The 22,877-nt window shown below is 36.4% G+C and overlaps 2 protein-coding genes across 3 annotated transcripts in view; both read right to left on the bottom strand.

Annotated features, from left to right (window-relative positions):
- Positions 1–740: 740 nt before the first annotated feature.
- On the bottom strand, positions 741–17,806 carry LOC110021918 (calcium-transporting ATPase 1, plasma membrane-type-like). Of its 2 annotated transcripts, none has more exons than XM_020720641.1 (7): positions 17,321–17,806; positions 16,383–16,437; positions 14,333–16,299; positions 14,094–14,252; positions 10,809–10,980; positions 10,423–10,721; positions 741–1,137 (listed from the first exon to the last, which is right to left on the bottom strand). In XM_020720641.1, the coding sequence occupies exons 1-7, from the start codon at positions 17,495–17,497 to the stop codon at positions 889–891; spliced, it is 3,078 nt and encodes a 1,025-aa protein (XP_020576300.1). In that variant the 5' UTR covers positions 17,498–17,806; the 3' UTR covers positions 741–888. The 2 variants fall into 2 exon arrangements, with proteins under 2 accessions (XP_020576300.1, XP_020576309.1); XM_020720650.1 differs by having other exon boundaries at positions 14,333–16,293.
- A 3,065-nt stretch (positions 17,807–20,871) lies between these two features.
- LOC110018016 overlaps positions 20,872–22,877 on the bottom strand; it is a 33,439-nt gene continuing 31,433 nt past the window's right edge. Inside the window, exons 6-7 of the mRNA XM_020715228.1 lie at positions 21,398–21,636; positions 20,872–21,118 (exon numbers count right to left, since the gene is read on the bottom strand). Coding sequence (XP_020570887.1) covers positions 20,998–21,118; positions 21,398–21,636 — 360 coding nt within the window. The 3' untranslated portion in view covers positions 20,872–20,997. The remainder of the gene's footprint in view (positions 21,119–21,397; positions 21,637–22,877) is intronic.

Below are 22,877 nucleotides of genomic sequence, written 5' to 3'. Positions count from 1 at the left end.
ATGTATATTTTTTATTAATTATTTTTTAAATAAGCCTTCTCACGAGCTAATTAGTCAAGTTGTTGTTGGCTTGAGGTTGACTTGTTAACTCGCCGAGATTAGTTCACGAGCCAATAATAGAGTTGAGCCGGCTCTTGAGTTATCTTTATTCACACTCATTATTCACATATTTCAATGATATTCTTAGGTGATGCCATGACATTTTAGTATATGTTTAGTACAAAATTGCATTAGATGTTACTTTTGGCCATTTAAAACTTTTTTTTTGAAACTCAATGAAGTAAGCATTGCCTTGGAAACATTCCATCAATAAGAAAATGAAACTGCTTTGCATTATAAAAAGTGATCTTAATCTGAACCACTGAATGCTCAAATTCAAAGAAAGCAAATTCCGTTTGAAAACTTTCAAAATTGAAGAAAAAACAGCTTGCCATTTTGAATCAAGCAAGCATAAAAATATTCAAATAAAACTGTTTACATATGATATGATATGTTAGCACATAAACACTAATGGAAATCTACAAGAAACCAAAAGTAAATGATTACTCTAACGAAAAGGGTACAATAAGACAGAATTAAGCAAATCAGCTAAAAAAAAAAGAGGAGTTGTGGACAAAAAAAAAAATAAAAATAAGCTTGTGGTCCACCTATTATACAGTTTCAGAGCAGCCAGAGAGGTAGCACAGAGGCCAGCGAAGAGATCTGACCTTTTGGTTCCATCTGTTTCTCTGCCTCAAAAAAGACTACTGTATTATCTGCAGATACATTGAAATGAATCAAAATAAGTAAATCTGAAACATCTATCTTGAAAATATGAATGATCTTTTTCTATTTTGTTGAGAATTTTGAGCTCGGATTCAAGTAAATTAAGGTCTCCAAGGCACGATTTCAGTTTGATTCAACTGGAATCAACTTAATGGCGGCAGCAACGGGCATGCTCAGGAAGCCGATGAACACAGTAACGAACCACTGCCATAGTGTAAGAGGTGTTGTGCTGGCAAAATCACCAAGGAATTGTACAATTATGAGTTGGAAGATGACAGTGCTTGTGACAACTCCTACAAAGATGTAGTTCTGTAGGATGCCATGAAGCACATCAATTTTTTCCATCTCTCTGGAGCTAATCTCATTGAAGACCTGCATTAAATTCTCACCAAATCAGCAAGAGATGAATAGATAAGTACATTATGAGAACATGAGAAGATTAAATTTTTTTTCTACTTACTGATAACTTTTCAGTTTTAAAAATAAAACAATAATTCATTGTGGTGCTCGAATGTGCAGCACATTTGTGCTTCTATTCGCGCGTGTGCGCGCAACACCTATGTTCAACAATTGCCTATGTGCCCATACTTGATGGAAAGAGCCAAACAAATTGCTAATAAAATTAGGAGCAAATAAAGATGTGTGTGTACATGCTAAAACTTTAGATTATAATTACTAAGCTCCAATTCTAGTTCGGTTTTGTTTGCAACTTCTTTATCCATTGGTTCAATCCTATCACCATGGCTGCCTACTCTAATTCAACCCTGTTGAAGCGGGTTCCTGCTCCAATTTGACTTTTCAGTGGCTTCGCCTCTCTGGTTCAATCCCATCACCATAGCTTCCTCATTCGGGTCTACAGAGTCCGTCCTCTTATTGTTTTCGTGCAGGTGATCCTGCAGCCTTTGTCCACCAGGCCTTGTGGATTTGGATCATACTCCTTAGTCTGTTTATAATTTATAAATCGTTCTCTTCATAATCATGATTTTAGTTATCCCCTATAAGGGCAATCTTACAAGTGATGTAGAATAAAACATCGAGCAATTATAATGGCCCCCATCATAAGATCAAGATTAAAACTTTAAATAAAGGGCTAAGAGGACACCATTTGTCATAAATGAAAATTTTCTGATATAAAAACAATTAAATCATAATGATGATTTATGCTTAAAATTTTGTATTTTTAAAAGGACAAACTTACCTTCCAAGTAGGAGGCCCTTTAATTGGATTTACCATTTTTAATTATTATTAAACGAGTTTGAAACAAGGAGTAAAAGAGTAATCATCCACCTCATATAGAGATAGAATTGTATAGTGGTCCCAATCCTTTTCAAGATTTACTTTTTTCCTATTTACTCTTTTTTTTTAAAAAAATTATTTTAAATTGTAAAGTAGAATGTAATAGATTATATATTGCCGAAATAAATCAGGAAAAAGTGTTCATGCTTAATAAAAAATTTAGAAGTCATTCTCTTGGGTTGTGTACTTGGAGACTGATTACTTGCTTGGATTCTTCTAGGTGAAGAACCAAGTAATAACCTTAGTTGATTGTTGGTCGGTCTTCTCCCTTCCCCATTCCTACCAACATCAACTCCCTCATCTCCCAAGACTACTCCCTTGCCCCTACAGCCATCAAACAAATCAGAATCTCCTCCATAAGCAATCAGCCACAATAGGTCTTTGAGTGATCAAATTTTGGCCGTCTCTCCCCCATCACCCTCTGAATTCCTTAGATCTTCGTCAAATACGATCTGATCTCTACACGTTCCCTTAACATACCAAAGTCATTCGAGCCCCTCCGTACACTTAGTGTTTCCACTAATACACTCTTCTTAGACTAGTCAAATCTATCCAACTAAGATAAATTGATATTTCTCCATCCTTTGGCCTCAAAACCACTTAGAACTTTAACGAATAATTTAGAACACATCTAAGGATATTATCTTTTGCTTTCCCAAATGTTCAAACCCTAGAAGCTCCATCATAAGAAACACTAAATGTGGAAACCCAACGGAGAGTTCTATAGGTGGTTTCTCCTAAGATTTTGATCGACCTACTCTCTTCTCTTCTCTTGACAAGTACCTCAAATAAAACTCTTTCAACCATCTAAGGAGAGCTGACATATCTAAGTCGCACTATATCTAACATGTTGAGTAGATGCCAGCAGTTTATTGTGTTGACCAAGAAAGATGCCAATTTTATTTGGGACGATAAATATCAACATGCTTTTGAACACATAAAATAGTATTTGATAACACATGTTCCAGCAGCCCCTATCTTGGATAGACCATTGATAATTTATACTGCAGCTTTAGACGATTTCATCGGAGCCTTGTAAGCTCGGGTCAGTGACCTAGGTAAGGAAAATGCTATATATTATATAAGTTATCATCAAATTCCAATTGAGGTAAAGTATTCTCCACTTGAGAAACATTGTCTAGCTTTAATCTTTGCAGTTTAAAAACTTAGAAATTACATGTTTTCTCATAAGGTTAACATTATTTCAAGGTTTAATTCATTTCAATATTTGATGACTCGACCGACACTTCGGTAGGTTATCAAGGTGGTTGATAATGCTATTGCAATTTGATATAACCTTTGTGCCTCTTTGTTCCGTGAAAAGACAATTCAAGGCCGATTTCCTGGTAGTGCACAAGGATCATCCTTAGCATCTTATAATAGCAATTGAAGGACTAAGATCACCCATCAACCGAGGTTAAACCAACTTTTGTATCACAGTAAAAGCCTAGACATTGAAAATTTCAACATAAAAAGCAAGACACAATTGAATTTTGAACCATTGGTACTTATAATTGGTGGATATATCATCCAACAAGGGGTAATATCTCCCTTCTTAACTTTATGACTGTTTATTCTAGTAACTGCAATAGATGTGTTAGGTTATCACATACATAATCAATTGGCAAACTTACAATTTAATTATTGATGTCTGTCTTATTACCTCAACTATATAGCTTAATCATTCACCTTGAGCTGACAACCTATATTTCCTTGAATGTTCTATATTTGAAAAGTATGTTTCAGTTGAAAAATAACCTGCCATTTGAATGTGAAAATAAAATTATGGCATTCAGGGTATATTTAGCAACTTGAATGATTACGGGTTACACATAGGTGAATATCTTTATAGTCATAATGGAAAAATTAGTGTCGCAATTAATTGAAGCCTAGGAATTTATTTTTTGTACATAATTAATTATTAGTTCAGTACACAACATAATTTAAAAAATAATAAAATGCCTATCAACATTGTTGCTTGTATCAGATCATTGAAATGACATCTATGAATCATTAAACACTACGATGAAAGAGTTTAGCAATGATCATAAAACCCTAAATCAAGGGATCGCAACTTTAACTAAAATCCAATATGCTTTTGAATCAAGAGAATGTAGACAAGGTAACATCATTTGAATCCACGCAATTTTTAATGAGGAAAAAAGTGAGATAGCTATAGATAAGTCTATAGATTAAATATTATATCACCAACATGTATAAAAAGAGCCAACCTTAGATCTTGACCCTATCCTTATCTTTTCAAAATTAGTTAGAATAATAAGACATCCCATACTGTGACATTTAGGTGCCTAGTTCCCATTAACTAGATAGCTCTGAAGATCACAAATGATGCGATATCATTTTTAGGGTTGTAATACATGTACTTCTATGTCAACCTTGGGTTGATAAAATGAATGTTAGAAGAAACGGGAGAACTTTTATGTAACGTGAAAATGCTTTCAATTAAATGATTATATGAGTAATTCCAATTAACAGTTAGTGAACAACCCATGGTTGCACCAACCTTGGAGAATTATTCTGATATCCCGATCAGTTAATATTTTTGATGCACTTATCTTGACAATCTATGACGATACCCTAGTTCGTATCCCACCAAATCCATTCATCGACACACAATTGATTTTCTAAAGATAGTTGTAGTCCACTAACTATTCCACATACCGTTGACTTAGGCATGACATTAGAAAACTATTACATACCCCCTGATGTCATATCTGATGACCATCCCCACCCAGAGAAACTATTTTGGTATGATCTTTGAAGTATCCATATCTACAATGAACTTAACCCACAACCTATTATATCCATTACCCCACCTCAAGAAGCTTGAATGTTGACCTCTTTCTTCTTTGTGATGATAATCTTAAAGCACCTTTGGCTACATCAAGGAGCTATAAGAAGTCCATAAATAGTAATATGAGACATGTAATCCAATAATTCTTAATTAATAAAATTTTAAATTCATGTTTTCAATATTCTGCTTGTTTGTTCAAAATGAAATTCAATTGAGTGCCATGCAAATGCAATAGAAAACTTCCAAGAATTATATGTAATTGTATCTACGTGAGACATGAATTTTCTCCATATTGGTTTCTTTTTTAATATATTTTCTTCACAAATATTTGCTATTGGTTTTGCAAGTGTTCTGATTTAGATCAAATAAGCCACAACTAGGGTTTCAATTGTAGTGTAAATTGATAGTTGATTTTTCATCATTCAAATATGCACTAATTACTTTGGATTAATTTTATAAGCTGCATAATTATTTAGTTTCATTTAAGTTTAAAAAAAGAACATAATTTTATAGCTTGATATGTGAAGTCTTTATAATTTTGTGTGCTCTACATTAATTGCATCATTCCAATGACATTAGGAACCCTAGACTCTTAAAATGTCATATGGCAATTAGTAAAAAGTTAATGCTAATAATAAAAAACAAGCCACATCACCAACCATTAATTAATACAATATAAACTTAGCAATAATCCCACCCAACCCTATTAGATAGATTTAAGACATCTCGCCAAAAAATAAGGTCAATTTCCAATATAACATATTTAGTTCAAGACAATATCTTTCATTTAAAAATAATGTAATTTTAGATGTAAAGAATTTAATCTAAAAATAAAATTTTATCATATATAAGACATAAAAATAAAATATAAGGACATAAGGCTCTTTTGATATTGAAGTTAACTCAAACCACAATAAGAAAGCAAATATTATTACTAAAAAAACTTACAACCACATATGAAAATAGGAAATAACAAAACGACACGCGACTAGGGTGGATATCGGGTGATGGTGGTTGTTAGGGGGCTTGTAAAAGTGAGCGGCTGGAGCAGCTAGGCAGCAAGGGACGACAGTCCCAACAAAAGCAGTTTGTTTTTTAGGGGTCGGCCACAGAGAGCTGGAAGCAGGATAGGGGCGGTGACAGCAATGTGGAAGCTGGGACATTGGTGGTTGTAAGGTAGAAAGACTGGAAGGTTGGTAGGCAGGTGGGACGAGTGGCAAGGAGGTATGGGGGGAGCAAGCAACAACAAAGGTGCTCTCACAAAGGGTGGCTACAACAGTTATGGCGACAACGACAGCGGAGAGAAGGTTGCGAAGGATGGGAGGGAGTGAAATACAATTAGAGCACCAATCATCCCTTGGAGGAGAATCACTATCTCGAAACGAGATATAGTCTGAGAACCACTCGCCCTAGGATAAAGCCCTAGACGAGAAAATAGGAAACACCAACGAAAGTCATGACAGAAAAGTAACACGCAACTGACCTAAAGCACGAAAACAACATACTTATAGACCTAGGGTAAAGAGGAGTGGACCTTGCTCCAAATAGAAGGGAATCTCAAGCCTAGGACCGGCGGTCCCCTCCTTTGTTGTTGCCGCGTAGAGCACTGGATGCTCGTGCCAGTCTCCTGGGGTTGGGAGAACTTCGACCTCATTCGTTGATTCTTTTGTCTGCACGTTGATGATGACAGAGCTGCTATAACCTCGCGAGACTGAAGGATCTTCGACTGTGGCCGCTGAAGCAACTGGATCCCACTATCAAATTGCATTGTCTCCCAAAACACATGAGAAATTTTTTGCACTTGCGAGCAACCATCCATATCAATCTAACATTTTAGGAGTACGCTACAGAACTGAACTGGGACTGTGTGCCACGTTGGTTGAACCTGATCTGAAGTGAGGTCAGTCTGAACATCCTTGAACGGTGGTGGCCATAGTGGTAAGCTATTGAACAGGGTATCCTAAAACTCTTTCTGTACTAGTTGGCCTATGTTTGAAATCGGCCCTCCTGTCTCACTCTCCTCTGTCATCATCAAAACTGATCTTGCAGACGCTTCTCTACTGGTAATGGCACCTGGAATCTCAGACTCTGCAGATAGTAGGACTATGTGTCTGTCATTCTTGGTGAAGGAACAAGTGTTTCTAAACCCATCATGCTAATTCATGCAGTCACATTGTCACGGTCTCTCCAACAAAAAGATGGCAGACATCCGTGGGCACCACGTTGCGCCACACCACATTCTACAATTGGTTTCCCATTTAAAATTCTACAAGATACCTACTGTCAATACTGACTATGTTTCCATTTTCAACTGACTCAGGGAATACAATTGGGAATGTCTTTAAGTCGTGAGACTCAATTTGTATATCTACTTGTTGGTCTCTTCATCAATGATGATGAAATTGCATATATTTCCCTTAACAGTACAACAAGTGCAGAATAAGTTGTGGCGAAGCCACTGCTGATCCTTCATAGCCTCGATCTATAGGATTTGTCAAACCACAAGCATCCCGCCCTTATATAGCGGAAGTTGGTGCTCCCTGCCATTTTCTTATACTACCTCTTAGTTGCCAAATTTCTCTTATGCACCATTCTAAGTGAAGGACACAACTCGGCTGGTCGGGCAACTGGAAGCAATGTATCCAAAATCATGGCATTTGAAACATTTCCTAGTTGGGACGGTAGTGGAGGTATTGCTCTTCTCAAACTTCTCACTTTCGTAGCTCTATCATTTTTCTGATCAGACATCTCACACTGGTAGCTCTATTATTTTTCAGACTAAACTTCTCAACTGTCTCATGTGTGATCCTACTAATGTATCCAACTGTGAGTGATTGTTTGAAAAGTGGTGGATGTTTGCTCTACTTCTGTTGTCTCTCCACCTTCAATGCTAAGGTCTGAACGTCAGACCTCCTAAGTAAAGATGTTGTTGAACCAAGTTGTCGATGGCAAACTGCACATCTCCCAAGTACCTGGATATCGTGTGCTCCTCCAGCTACACCAGATCACATTTCAGATTAAGGTGCATAACCTCCATTGCGTACTCTTCCACTGATATGTTCTGCTGCTGCAGTGGTGGAGTCTCAAAAATAAAATCCTGGCGGTAGTGTATGCGTAGGTATTGTCATTGCAACTCTCTCTTCATCTTCTCTCAGGCAGTTATGTTGCTTCGTCTTTCTCTATTTATCTCCCTCTTTAGGTTCTCCCACCACAACGAGCCGCTCTTCTCTAGGTTGATAGCAACAATCTTCACCTTCCAATCATCTGGAACAACCTTTATTCAAAAAACCTCTTGCGGCCTGCAACCACTCTATGAAGTCATCTGGATTAATTCTCCCCTCGAAATTCAATATGTCCACATTCACTCCTAAGTCTCTGTATCATCCAACACGCACTTCATCTCTCGGCCTCCTCTAATACAATACCCCAAATCATTGTGGCTCGTTTTTTGCTCCACTAGAATCATTCCTACGGATGGGATTCAAGTGCTCCTCTCTCTCTTGATAGGAACTTGCAACCAGGCTCGACGGTGACCTCTCTCTGACCACTTTCCTCAATATCAACGAGTCGTCACAACACTCGACGGAGTTTTCATTGCAGCTCTTCCATGGTAAGCACCCGATCATTATCCGACCATTGTCTTCTCGAAGATATGATTATTGCTTAGGGTCGGAGGAGTGAAAGGGTATATAGCGGTGAGGTAGGGTGAGAGAAAATTTTTGGGAGGCCGATTTGAAAAAAACCAGTGAAGAGAAAGGGTGTTGGGTGGAGAAGGGGTTGAGTATTAATGGATTCTAGAAACCCTATGATAGGTGGAGATGTGGTTGGGTATCTGTGGATGCTAGAAACCCTAGGATATGACTAGAGTTATGCTAGCTTTGATACAAAATGATACCAGAGTTAACTCAAATCACAAAAAGGAAATAAATATTGTTACTGAAAAAGTCAATAGGTGACCACAACCACACATGAAAAAGAAAAAATAACAACAACATGACACCCGCCTATAGTGGATCGCGCTTGGTGGTGGTAGTGATAGCGGTCATTAGAGGGCTTGGAAAGAAGGGCAACTGCGATTATGGGTGGCTGGAACAGCAAGGAAGCAAGGGAGAGTGGTCCCAACAGAAGCAGTTTGTTGTTTGGGGGGCAGCCACATCGAGGTGGAAGTGGGATAGGGGTGGTGGCAGCAATGTGGAAGAGTGGGGATACTGACGGTTGCAAGGTAGAAAGGTTGGAAGGTTGCTAAGATAGGCGGCGGGGAGGTATGGGGGTGCGGGCGACAACAAAGGTAATGTCCTAAGGGGTGGTTGCAACAGTTATGGTGATGGCAGCACAAAGGGAAGATTGCGAAGGACGAGGAAAGTCGAGGATAAATACTATTTCGGTAGCGAGATATAGCATCCAAGAACTAGATATGGTGATGACAACACCACTCAACACTTGGAATAGTATCATCACCTCAGAACGAGATATAACCAGAGCACTACTCGGACTTGGACACAATCCTAGATGGGAAAACAGGGGACACTAACAACCATCCTAACAAAAACTCAATCAAGAACTGACCTAAAATAGGAAAATAACATAATTATAGATCTAGCATAAAGAGGAGTGGACCCGCTCCAAGCAGGAGGGAAACCCATGCCTAATCAATCAGTCCCTCCTTTGCCTAGACCAAACCAGTACCGGCCAAATTTGCGACAGTTGCCACGTTGGTTGCTAGACGTCAGCATCACCTTGACACAAAAATAATGATTTTTTTAAAATTTTAACTAAAATCTAAGATTTTGTACTTATATATAAGGTGCTTGATCCAAATATAGGAATGGTTGGAAGTTACTAATTTAACACGTTTCTTATAGCACTCACTCTAAGTTCGAATTTTGCCTTATTTATAGTAGCTGATGCAACCCCATTCTTAGTGTCAATTTATGTGGAAGTATGGTATTATTTGAAATCATAAATGAGAGATTAATTTCTTCTTGATAATAAATTCATTCTTATTTTTTGAATATTATAAAAAATATTTATTTTCATAACATAAATTCGAGATCAAATGAAAAAATACGAATGACAATATATTCATATCCACTCAATTTCACCTATAGCTTATAGCTAAATTGATCACTTCTCCTCTATATATTGGATGCCACTAAGGAACCAGAAGATGACCAAAAAGGAGGAATCATCATCCTCCACCGTTCTGATAACTTTCATTAGTTTCTCTACAGCTTTCATTCCATATAAGCTGCTTCAAGAAAAGTTTGCCATTCTCCTTGCAAACACCAGAAAAGTCTCTGAGAAGCTTTATGGCAACTTAGGAGAAGCGCACCATGAGCCCACTCAAAACTTCTCTAAGCATGAGGTTATTTACTATCTCATACTCAAGATACAGCTTTTTACTTCAAATTTCAAGCAATCACATACAAATTTGTCAAGTAAATGCTGCATCAAGTAAATGCTCAAGCGTCTAAATTAACAACTACCTTTTGCCAAAAACCTCCATAACACCACAAAACAGAACTATAGCGAGATAGAAATATACCTGACAGAAAACAAATGTGTTGAAGATTAATGTATTCAAGGTGAGTTCCGCCGTAGGCCCCTCAAGATCAAAAAGCCGCTTCCCTTCTGTTTGGAGGCACCAAATCACAATAAACTGGTAGAACGCTTGTCCCAAAATGTTTCTCCACATTATATTTGTGATAAAATTGCCTTTCTTTCCAACTGGTGGTCTTTTCATTAATTCATCATTAGGTGGTTCTGTAGCTAATGCAAGTGCGCCTAAAGTATCCATAATCATGTTGACCCAAAGAAGCTGAACAGCAGTAAGTGGTGCATTTCCTGGATTAACAAAAACATGATTATGAGAAGGGAAAGAATGGTGATTGAAAACACTGAAAATAACAGATTTAAGCTGTATTTGTTCACCTGTAAAGCAGGCCGACAAGAAATTAACAATTAAAGCAACAATATTCACAGTGAGTTGAAACTGCACAAATTTTTGGATGTTTATGTAAACAGAACGCCCCCACTTCACCACAGTCACAATAGTTGAAAAATTGTCATCCAGTATTATGACATCAGCGCTCTCCTTTGCCACCTACAGATGGAATGCAAACTTAGTCTCGCATATTTGTAAGTTATGGCATGGCTATCAATGTACTAATTATTATTCAGAATTATGCTAATATTACAAATTTCAAACAATACTGGTTTTTCTATGAGTTAATTACAAGCAGATGTAGCATTGAGAATAAAAAATAAGGTATATTATCAAACATTGCATGAATGATATGTAGATATTCCATGTAAGAAAACAAACAGCTGTTCGTTCAGGTTGCTAACACACGTCAATGAATTAACCAATAAACAATATATACGAATAAAGGAAAAACTACATAGATTCAGCAATAAAAAAAGTCGCTGAAGTTTGCACTTGGAACCATAGTATTGAAGGTTTACAGAGCATAAATCCTACTAAGAACTCACTCTATAGAACCACCTGTATGCAATGCTATGTAATATAGTTTAGAGGTTAAATATATAATTTACACTCCTCTATTTGCTGCTTTAGCTGCCTCAGGAAAGTTTTCTTGCTAATGCTTGCCATTCTTTTCCATTGACATTGCTGGTAAGATTCAACTGCCTTGGTCACCTAACACAAACGTCAAGCCATCCCTTCCCATACAAACTATAAAGCTTATTTATTTCCTTAAACTATTTGTTAATCCTCATCAAATCCCACTACCCAAAACCTTCCTTCAATTCTCCCCTTATGAATTATATTCTCAACAAATAAACAGAACACAGAAACAATCTAAGCCACTCCAACCACCGGCCAGCCCATTTATCCAATTCATTTCCCTCTAAACAACAGCAAGTCAACTCTCCAACCCTCACCTGGCATCTTCCCCAACAAAAAGATACAGTGGAAGATCAAAGTTCTGTTGTGGCTTCTAGGATTTTCTGATACATGGCTGCCTGTTTCCGGGTACAAAGATAGTTCCCCCGATGTTGCTAGTTTAACTGATAACATTGAGATTCTGTATTTAACAATCTATATGGTTTAGGATTGCCTTTTTGGAAGGCTTGTAATAGTCATCATTTGCCAAGGATTCAAGCAATTATTACTGTAAAAAGGAACTTCATTATGCTTTCATAATGCATATTTTTAGGTTTTTTTACTTCCATATATAGCCTATATACCTTCACTATCAACTAGACATTGCACAAATAATAATAAAAAAAAATCTTGGTAGCACATGGAATCCTAAAGCAGCGTATATGGTGGCGTGAACACGGCATATGAGGCAAATTAAAAAACAAGAACATGAATATAAAAATAAAACAATACATATATGAAGCAGTTTCTTGGAAAGCATAACTTTTGTCTCAATATTATATGGCATGTTTGCATATAAAATACTAAGACGGTAGCGTCAACTAGATAGATATATGAGAGAATTTCTTCTAACACAAACTCCAGGAAAAGAATACTAATAATAAATAAATAAATAAACAAGCAGGAAAGTTTTGGCTTATCAAGAACAAATGGGAATATTGAACAAAAATAAATATATACTAGAATCAATAGATGTAAATGAATAACAGATATTGAATTATATGAAACAAAGCCAATAGGCACAAACTGAAGTTCATGATATAGAACTGTGGTTCGTATTTTACCGCTGCTAACTTACCACAACCCAATATAACCCATTCATTACTATATATATAGATGCACAAGCACTTTACCTCAATTTTTTTAGGCACTGAATCACACAGAGTGGCGAAGTAGTAGCACAAAATGGCAGTTTAAATCCCAATAAGATTCAAAATGAATGTTCAAAATTTAACATTTATGAGTAATGAATTTTCCATTGATTAAATATTTTCACCAAAAGTTCAGAAAATAAATTGAAACATTTCCCAATCAGTTCAAGGATTCAAAATCAAGAAAGAGCACAATCTCGAGCACAAAAACTATGGAGTCCATATTAAGTTACGCATTGTATTATATACCTTGATTATGTATTTCATTATAAACCATATAGGAGGCTTAAGAGTACAAAGAGACATTTAAATGCACATAAGTTATCATCATAACATATTATGCAAAGAGAATATTTTGTGGATCTTGCAAAGATTAATCAAGGTTTCTTTATTTGACTTTACTTATGTGAATGACCAAATGGAGGCTTCTATTAATTAATTCCAGCAACATATTATGTCCACGAGAAGCATAAATTTAAGTGCGGCTGAGATACAAAGGCTTAGGTGGATGAGCGGTTTTACACTTAGAGACAAAATGTGAAATGAATATATACGTAAAAGGGCTAGAGTAGCTCTAGTGGTAGACAAGATTAGAGAGAGTCTCCTTAAATGGTTTGGTCACAGTAAACGTCGACCTCTGATGACTCTGGTCACACTAAACATCTACACACCATTTAAGTGTCGCACAACACCTTCTGATCAAGCCCTAATTTCATAAACCCTATGCTAGTATCTCGGAAAACAGTCCTATTTGGCTAACCCTTAGCTCTTCACCACCACTCATATACCTTACTACTGCCATCCCTAGGTCCTAAAACCAAAAGGACACTCTCTACAACAAGCATAAGCCCTTGAAACAATTAAATCCAAGGCATCATTGATATCTCTAAGAAGACAACATATATAATTTAAGCATAATTAGGGGAGGGGTATTATTATGTCAAGTCTAGTGTGACAAACTCAACTAAAAATAAAAAAATCATTTCTAGCTTATGTTCAGTAAATAAATGATGAATTTTACACCATTTTTTAGTCAACCCAAGATTTATAATTAAAAAAAATTGATTTCTAGCTCATGTTCAGTAAAACAATGATGAATTTTACTTAATTTTTTAGTCAACCCAAAATTTATAATTAAAAAAAAACTATAAATTTCAATATTACTAGATAAGATTATATTTATCTATTTATAACATGCATGTATATGTACTTCAATTGTATCAATTTTAATTAAATCAAACTAATGTCAAGCAAGCCCTCCTCGAGTCAAAGTAAATTGATTTTGATGAAAATACATAAATACATAAAGTCATTAGAAAGTGAGCCATATATGATGAAATTATAAAGCCAGGCCAAAATATTCAGGATCATATACTATTTATGACAAATAAAAAGTCTAAAAATATAGATATATTGATTATCTACACACTGGAAATGTACCTCAGTCCCTGCAATTCCCATTGCAAGTCCAATATCCGCCTCGTGAAGTGCAGGAGCATCGTTTGTTCCATCACCAGTCACCGCAACTACCTCATCAAACGAAGTCCGTAGATGGTTTACCAAAGTATGTTTATCCATCGGTGAAGACCTAGCCATTACCTGATTGAAAAAATTGCAACTCAAAATACATTATCGATACATGGAAACATTCTCTATTCTTTAAATCCATCAAATCTAACCTGAAGATTCGGAATCAATTGAGTCAACTTGTCTAAACTCTTCTCTCTGAACTCTGGACCTTCAATAGCTACACCCCCTTCAGTAAGAATGCCACATTCCCTAGCAATCGCTTTTGCTGTATTTATATTATCTCCTGTAACCATTCTTACTGTAATTCCAGCTGACTTGCATATCGCAACTGATTCTCTAACACCGGGTCGCACTGGATCCTTGATACCAATGATTCCAATACACGTGTATCCCGACACGGGTATCTGTTCTGTTGCCACGAAATTATTTTCAATATCCATATAAGCAAGGCATAACGTTCGAAGAGCTTCACTAGCAAAGCTCTCAATAGTTTCTTTCAATTTATTTGCTGCTTCTTCCTTCAAAGGAACAGCATTACCTTTATGATCTATATAATTGTCACAAGCAGCCAAAATAATTTCTGAAGCTCCTTTACAATGAGCACGATATCCTCCTTCTGGCAACTGAAGCACCACACCCATTCTCTTCTTCGTGGAATTGAAAGGCTCGACTTTGATAAGTTGAGTCTGTTGCCTTACTGCGTAGAAGTTTCCACCCAACGACAAACCAAATTCCAACAAAGCAGTTTCGGTGGGAGATCCCAAAATCTCAAGCTTTCCATTTTGATTCTTCACAACTTCGCCGCTGGTGTTATTGAATAAGGACTCGATGATAGTTTTTACAGAAGAATCAGGAAAAAGGGATCTTACGCTACCATCCTTCTGCGTGTTGTTCAATTCATGGATATTTTCACAGGCACAAATTTTCACGACAGTCATGTGATTTGTCGTGAGTGTTCCGGTTTTGTCGCTACAAATTGATGTCGCGGAACCCATTGTTTCGCAGGCTGCGAGATGGCGCACCAGCGCTTTATCGTTCATCATCTTCTTCATCGCGAAAGCGAGGCTCAAAGTCACGGCTAAGGGCAATCCTTCCGGCACTGCAACAACCACTATTGTGACAGCAATGGCGAAATATTCTAACATCTCTAATGCGTCATCACCTGACCAGCTAAAATACTGGCCCTCTTGATATTTACTCGTCATAAGGCGTTGAGAAAGAACGGCGAACGTCACTACTGCAAAGAATAAACCAATTTTTCCGATTATAGTCGCGACCCCGTTCAGCTTAACCTGCAATGGAGTTTCATCATCGCCACCTTCAGAAAGCGTAGCCATCAGCTTACCCCACTGGGTTCTCATGCCCACAGTTGTTATAAGCATTTTACAAGATCCATCCTGAACTTTCGTTCCGGATAAAAGAAAAGGATTCTCGCTATTTACAGCAACAGGTTCACTCTCCCCCGTGAGACTAGACTCGTCTATCAGTACTGAGAAACCAGATACAAAGAGACCATCAGCAGGTACTTGATCACCAATTCCTAGATGCACAATATCACCAGGAAGAAGATCGTAAATAGAAATCTTCTTCCTATATCCATTTCTCGTAACTTGAACGAAGATCTTCTTCTTCTCCTTATCTAAATCCTTAAATTGTAAAGACTGTCGGTAATCACTTGTTGCAGTCACAAAAACAACCAATAGAATGCTCGCAACGATCCCGAGACCATCATGAGCTCCTTTCGGCCATCCTTCTGTGGCAATGCCGACGACGAGAGATACAATGGCGCACATGGCGAGAATCATAAGAGTGGTGTCTTGAAGCGCTTCCCATACAAACACCCAAAAGCTTCTTTGTTGTCTTTCGGTAAACTTATTTATACCGAAGACATCCTGCCTGCGCTTCAGTCTATCTTCATCGGAGCAAAGCCCGCTTTCTGTTGACGTAGAAAGCTTCGTTGCAATACCTTCTATGCCGCCATGAATCTTCAGTTTCTTCAAGTCATGGCCTTCAACAATGGATCCCAACTCATCCGCATCTATGTCGAAACCAGCTGCCTTCACCTCATTAGGAACAACGTAGTCGCTGCGTGGTAGAATGCCGGAGGAGGCTGCCACTAGTATTGAGTATCAAATCAAGTACGATACAGCAAAAATTATGCTAAGCTTCATGGAAGCTAGGAAAAAAAATTCACAATACCTTGAATGAATTGCAATGCGGCTTTTGAAACCAGAACAGCTATTCGTAGTTTCTCCTGTAAATATGCACGATAATGTCAATAAACCACTGGAGAGATTTACAAGTTTCCTCTTACTGTAATATTTTTTTTGGTAGAAATGTTAAGATAGAGCTGTCATGCGATTCAGTCCAGCAAAAAAAATTCATGGAAATGAATATAGCACTGTGATGAATTAGCTCAACTGATTGATCGATTCACTTGACAATTCAAAATTTGCGAAATTAAATATAGTTTTCCCTCAACAAAGGGATCGCCTTCCGAATTTAAGCAGGCCCTAATCAACACTATCAGCACAAGCAGCAAATAAATGCAACAAAATAAATGCAGTAGAATTTATCCAATTCTACTTAAATAAAATCATCAAATTTGACTTTAATAAATTTATTTCAAACCATAATATGCTTATGAGTTCTCTCAGTCAACAAATATTTTGGTAGTCAACAGTGAAACTCGCTCAATTATAATAGCAGCAACTTCATAAAAGTTAGAAGTTCCAGGAAACTCTTGATACAGCAGTAATTAAACAAACACAACGAATTAATAGCATATTAAAGCTGATCCCATGTCTTCGTGCACTGGAATTCAGTGGAAGAACTGTCGACAAGGGGCAGAAATAACCTCTTGGGGAAGAACAAAGTAATTCATGCCAAATTTAACACAACAGATATTGCAATAAAATTTTATTTATTAAGGGAATTAGAGCTTTAATTCAGGACACCAAGATTATCTGGATCATGAAAAAAGATGCACTAATTTTTCTGAGAAAACTCAATCCGATCCAAAGCGATGTTCCTACTCAATTCGAAAGTGAATTGTATTACTGATGCTAAAGCGATCAATGAAACAGAAACCCAAATTAAGAAAAACACCATATAAAGTGACTAAAAAGGACCAAGACCTGGTTAGTTTTCTTCATGGCCTCGGCCTCCGACCTCTTGGAGAGATTAGCAGTGAAGCGAAAGCGCCGCTTGGGGTTCTTCACCAGAACGCAAAGCTTCCTCCATCGCCGCAACGCTTCCTCCGAAGAATTCTTCGGCTTAACACCACTAAAGCTCTCGTTGAGATAGTTTTCCATTTCCCCCTTCCCCGTCAATGCTCCTACCTTTCACCCCCTAGTCTTATCTAGAGAATCCCAAAGCAGAAATGCGCGTGGAATCGATTCAAAGAGGGCCCAAATATGGAGGTCTTGTCGTCTATTTGCTTCGCAGAGAATGAATCTGCAACGAAGGCAAACAGAAAGAAATTGGGTCGAAGACGTAGAAGATGAAGAAAGACGGAACAGCGCTTGTCTCTTCCTATGTAGGAGTCACTTGAGGAAAGAGACCAAGAAGACGACGAGGGACAGATCCGAAGGTAACAGAAGAAGTACAAAGCAAAGACGGGGAAGTTGGCATGAAAATACCTAATTTATCAATTAAAAGTTGAATTGTATTTATTTTTTATAAAGTTTATTATTATTGAATTAAAATTAAAAGCATAATATTTGATGAACAATTTTTCCCTTTTTTTTTTTTTTTTTTTTTTTTTGGAAATGAGCCTAATATGTTAATATGTAGTATTTGAACTCCTCACCTAATGAAAATCTGATCCAAAATTATTTAGATCGTAAATTATGACATTATTGGTGAGTTCGAAATAATTTATCAGAATTTAGTACATGCTGACAGTCTTTTATTAGCAAAAAAAAATTTCTCAATTTATTATATGATAAAATATTGTCTGGTTGTTCACACAACCAATGGTCATGCGACAACTCGGCATGGTTGGCGTCCATCTCAAATGTAGATGAGATATATGCCGAGTTGTCGCTCAGTCATTCGTCGTAAGCAGGTGCAGATGACGAACACAATATAATTTTTTTCCAAATATATGATATTTATAAATTATGCTATCATGCTCTTATTAAAACTTTGAATCGAACAAAAAGGCTGCAGTCAAATATTATGATTTTAGCACATTAATTGTAAACAAAGTTTGGAAATTTTTAATATATCAACCAACTCTTTTAGCACATTTACATAAATATAAATATCAACCAACTCTTTTATATTGACATATCTAAATAGTAAACTATGCTTTTTATATTTATACCACACAAATATTTCATATCATATTAAAAATTACTCTTTTTTAACTTATAAATGTGAAACATACTATTTATATTTGAATGTATGGATATAATGGCATATATGTAAGAAGTTAAAGTTTGTGTGTTAAATATGTAAATACATAAGAATTGATTGGTATGTATGATAGACTTACGAATGAAGAAGTTGCTTCTGCCGTTTTAACTCTTCTATTTTTTGTGCTTCATAATTTACTTTGTTTTTTCTTATGAATTCTTTGTTGGATTGTCGCACCTATTTACTGATCGTTCTGATTATTTTAGGATTATCGTATTTTTCATCCCTCTAATCTACTTCTTGTTGTTAGTTAGTTGGATCGATTGGATAAATCATTAACTGATCCTTCAATCGACTCGGTAAATGTCCAAAACCGCTCTAGGAGTGAATCGGTCAAAACCGGAGTCTGAACCAATGAATCGGTGGGGGTGTAAACTAGGGCTCCGTTTGGGGCCGCTTTTTTCAAGCGGCGCGGCCCCAAGCCTCGAAAATCCATTGTTTGGAATCCGGCGGTCGACGGAGGTAGGCGGTGGCTGACGATGAAAGACGGCGGTCAATGTAGGGCGGCGGCGGTCGACGAGGGTTGGTGGAGGTCAACAGGGATCGATAACAATCGGTGATGGTCGACGACGGTCGGTGGTGACGATGAGCTGCAGTTCCTCCTCAAGGCCTGTTTTATCTCTCTCTAGGCTTAAGCTCCCCCTCATGAGAGGGGTGAGATTATATTTATAATATTCTTGGTGCAATTAATGCAGGAATATGAATCATTTTGATCAAATGTTCTGGATAGCTTCCTTCAATCTTACGGTGTTTAACGAATATTTGAATATCTTAATGATGTATGAATTGAGTGATCTTGGGCTCGCTGGATTTGTTTTGTCGAGACACTCGATTCGACTATAAACTTGTCAAATTCGACATCCGTTTGACCTTCCAAATATATCTTGAAATCTTCCAAAAGCCGTTAAATGACTTGATCTGGGCTTGATTTAACTCGGATTGGACTAACTTTGATGTCATTAGGTTTCTCTTATCGAGCAGGTCGGTTTGACCAGAAATTTGTTGAAATCGAAGTTCCAGATGAATTTTTATCAAAATTTGAATATCCTCACACAAAATATTGTCTCGAGTTTACTGTCATGCCTCGAAATATTGTGCCGGATATGTTACTAGCGTATCAGGCTCGAATTTACCGCTGCCTGTTGGGATTAAAAACATAATTTAATTAATTTATTGCTATTAAATTAAGAAACTTAATTATTTTAATTAGTTTCCAAATCTTTTCCCTGCTGAATTAGGGTTGCTCTACTTTAAAGTTTGAACATCACATCATAAATATTATTGTATTTATATTTATATTGATGTTTTGCATTTTGTTACTAATGTTGCTGTAATTTTGTTTTTTACCTGGATATTTGTTTTTGAATTATTTTTTTTAGAATGTGCAATTCATTATAAAGTTTAGAAACTAAAAAAGGGGCATTTAAGTGCATAGCACTGACTCGTATACATTCCCATTTCTAACGGCTATTTACATTTATGTTACTCTAATTTTATATATCATATTAGCAACATAAATTGCTTATTTTAGGAGAAATTATTGCATACGAACACCGTATGCATCTCTGCATGCGGTGTCTGATCCTGACCGTAGATCACGGTGATCTACGGTCAGGATTATTTCAGTTCTTTAAAAAATAAAATTAGATGGGGCCCACCGAAATAGATCCTGACCGTAAAGCTTCGGTCACCGCACGCAAGATGCATGCCGTGTCCGATCCGTATGAAATAATTTTTCTTATTTTAGGGACATTTACGCACATATATAGAACCCAATCCTATGCATTTGCATATTTGACACTTAAACTTATATTTTTTTTTCATAATTACACCACCCAAATAATTTTTAAAAATAGTAAAAGTTAAATTTTTTTAGAATTATTATTTAATTATTTGATTGTTTCGAGCTAAAACGAGGTGGGCACGAATGAGCAAGTCTTTAATCTCATTCAACTTACTTGCTTAATGAACGATTCAAACACTAATTATTTAACGAGTTGAACACGAACTGTTCGCAAATAACAAGTTCTTTTGACAACGCTACGAATCAGTTGTCACATAAGATTTTTTATGAATTAATAAATTAATTTTAAATTTTTTGATTCCTCGGTCTATATTTGGAGATGATGTGCATGCGATTAACATTAAAAGATTGCAATTGCAGCAAATCCATGATCAAAATTAATAATTTATACTAAACTCCTGAATTTTATTTATTTATTTATTTATTTATTTAGTGCACACTCATGCATTTAAATAGCAGTTTTTGTGATTCAAAACAAGCAATTATTGGATTACATTAGCTTATGTCAAAATATGAAAAAGCAAAAGCAACAAATTAGAAATTACAAGTTCTATTTGCAGATATGTACACAGTGCAAATATCCATAAGTTATGAGTTTTTCTTGCACTTTGAGAAGAAAGCTTCAATTGGGATATGCTTGACCTCCTTTGGGGAGCACTTCTGTTTTTTCCTCACACTCTCTCTATTGTGCGCCGCACTGTGCTCAAACCTAGAAATTGCATGCAGTATAAGTGTTTGTTTAAAATGAAATTTACATAAGTACCACAAAATTATTATGGAATCACAAATCTAACACCTAAAGATTGATATTTACATGTACAAAACCTTGGTGCTATAAACATGTGCATAAAAATGTGCATTTGACTTTTTAAGAGGATGGTAAACTGATATTTTTGATGTGATGTTAATGATTTGAATGTTATGAATGTAAATATGAAATATGAAAGTTTAGGTGAGGTGATAGATATGTAAATATTAAAGTTATTACCTCCCTTCATGAGCAAGATGACATCTGCGATACGAAGTTTCTTCTTTTTGGAGCATCTCTGCTAAATGATAATCAGAATGCTCTCCCCTCTCCATAATAAAGCTTGGTGGCATTTCTATACCACAAACTGAACAAATGTAGTCATCTACCCATATTAAACCCGCTTCCTCGATTTGTGTAGATTGTGCCTCAACTGAATGAGTTAACTCATTAGGCTCCACAGATTCGTTTGGTTTGGTCTGGATTGAACCATAAAAAAAAAACAGAGAAATCAGTCGTGATATTAGCGAGCAAAATTTAGATACGTAGCACACAATTCTTATGTATTTACATGTCTCACACCTGAACTTTCATATATATATATATATACATACACAGCACTTTGGTAATAGTGCCATTTTTATGTGATATTAAAGATTTTGGTATGTATATATTTACATGCATACACCTTTGAAAGTTAAAATATTGGTATTTTTTTATGTGCCACGAAAGATTTGGGTGATATAAATGTAAAAAATAAATAATTGGGTGTTATATATGTAAATGCATGGCAATTGGATGGTATGTATGTAAATGGCCTTAAAAGCAAATGAATAAACAAAGATGTAAACAAAGAGTCCAAGCAAGCTCCTTACCAAGGTGTAAACAAATTGGTATTGATCTACTACAAGTTATAGTTATGTTGTTGTTGTTGTTGTTGTTGTAATACAATCAGGTTCTCTGTAAATTAAGGTGTAAAAAAGGAGTCCAAGCAAGCTCCTTGCTCAGTTGTTGATTTTAGTTTTTACTGATATGGGAATAAATCACGTATTTATTAATATAATGATTAATTTGTGCAAACAAGTTATAAGATGCCCACAAGCAGCACTTTCAACTGTCAGTTAAAAAAGAATTGAGTGCTGTGTATGTAAATCCCCCTTTAATTGTCTTTACTTTTGTATTTTTGTTTATTTGGGTAACACTTAAAAAAAACACTGCCGTTGCCGGTCCCAAGCCCGAATGAGAAAAGTGGAGGGTTGCGTTAGGTAGTCGACAGCCAACGTAAAACTTGTCGAAAAAATCATGACATGAATCCTTTCGATCATTGTGTAAGTGCTAGGGCGTCCCCTGGAAACGACGCGCTGTATAGCCTGAATACAGTGAAAAGTGTGTTAGGGCCGCTAAACCGGTGCACGGGTGTAGTGTTAAATAAGCAAGGGTTCCCACATTACGGGCGAATGCGGGTAAAGAAGTTAGTCCATAAAACTAATGAAACTAATATTAGGATAGGATCTTGGAATATAGGCACTCTCAATGGTAAATTAATGGAATTAGTTGATATTATGATTCATAGATAAATTAATATCTTATGTATTCAAGAAACTAAGTGGGTGGGAGAAAAGGCTAAGGAGATTGATAATTTAGGTTTTAAACTTTGGTATTCTGGTAAGAGTCGCACTAGAAATGGTGTAGGTGTAATTATAGATAAGAGTTTAAAAGA

Source organism: Phalaenopsis equestris, unplaced genomic scaffold (assembly GCF_001263595.1).
Source record: "Phalaenopsis equestris unplaced genomic scaffold, ASM126359v1 Scaffold000002, whole genome shotgun sequence".
NCBI classification, from domain to species: Eukaryota; Viridiplantae; Streptophyta; class Magnoliopsida; order Asparagales; family Orchidaceae; genus Phalaenopsis; species Phalaenopsis equestris.
This window is presented reverse-complemented; position numbering and strand designations above follow the sequence as displayed.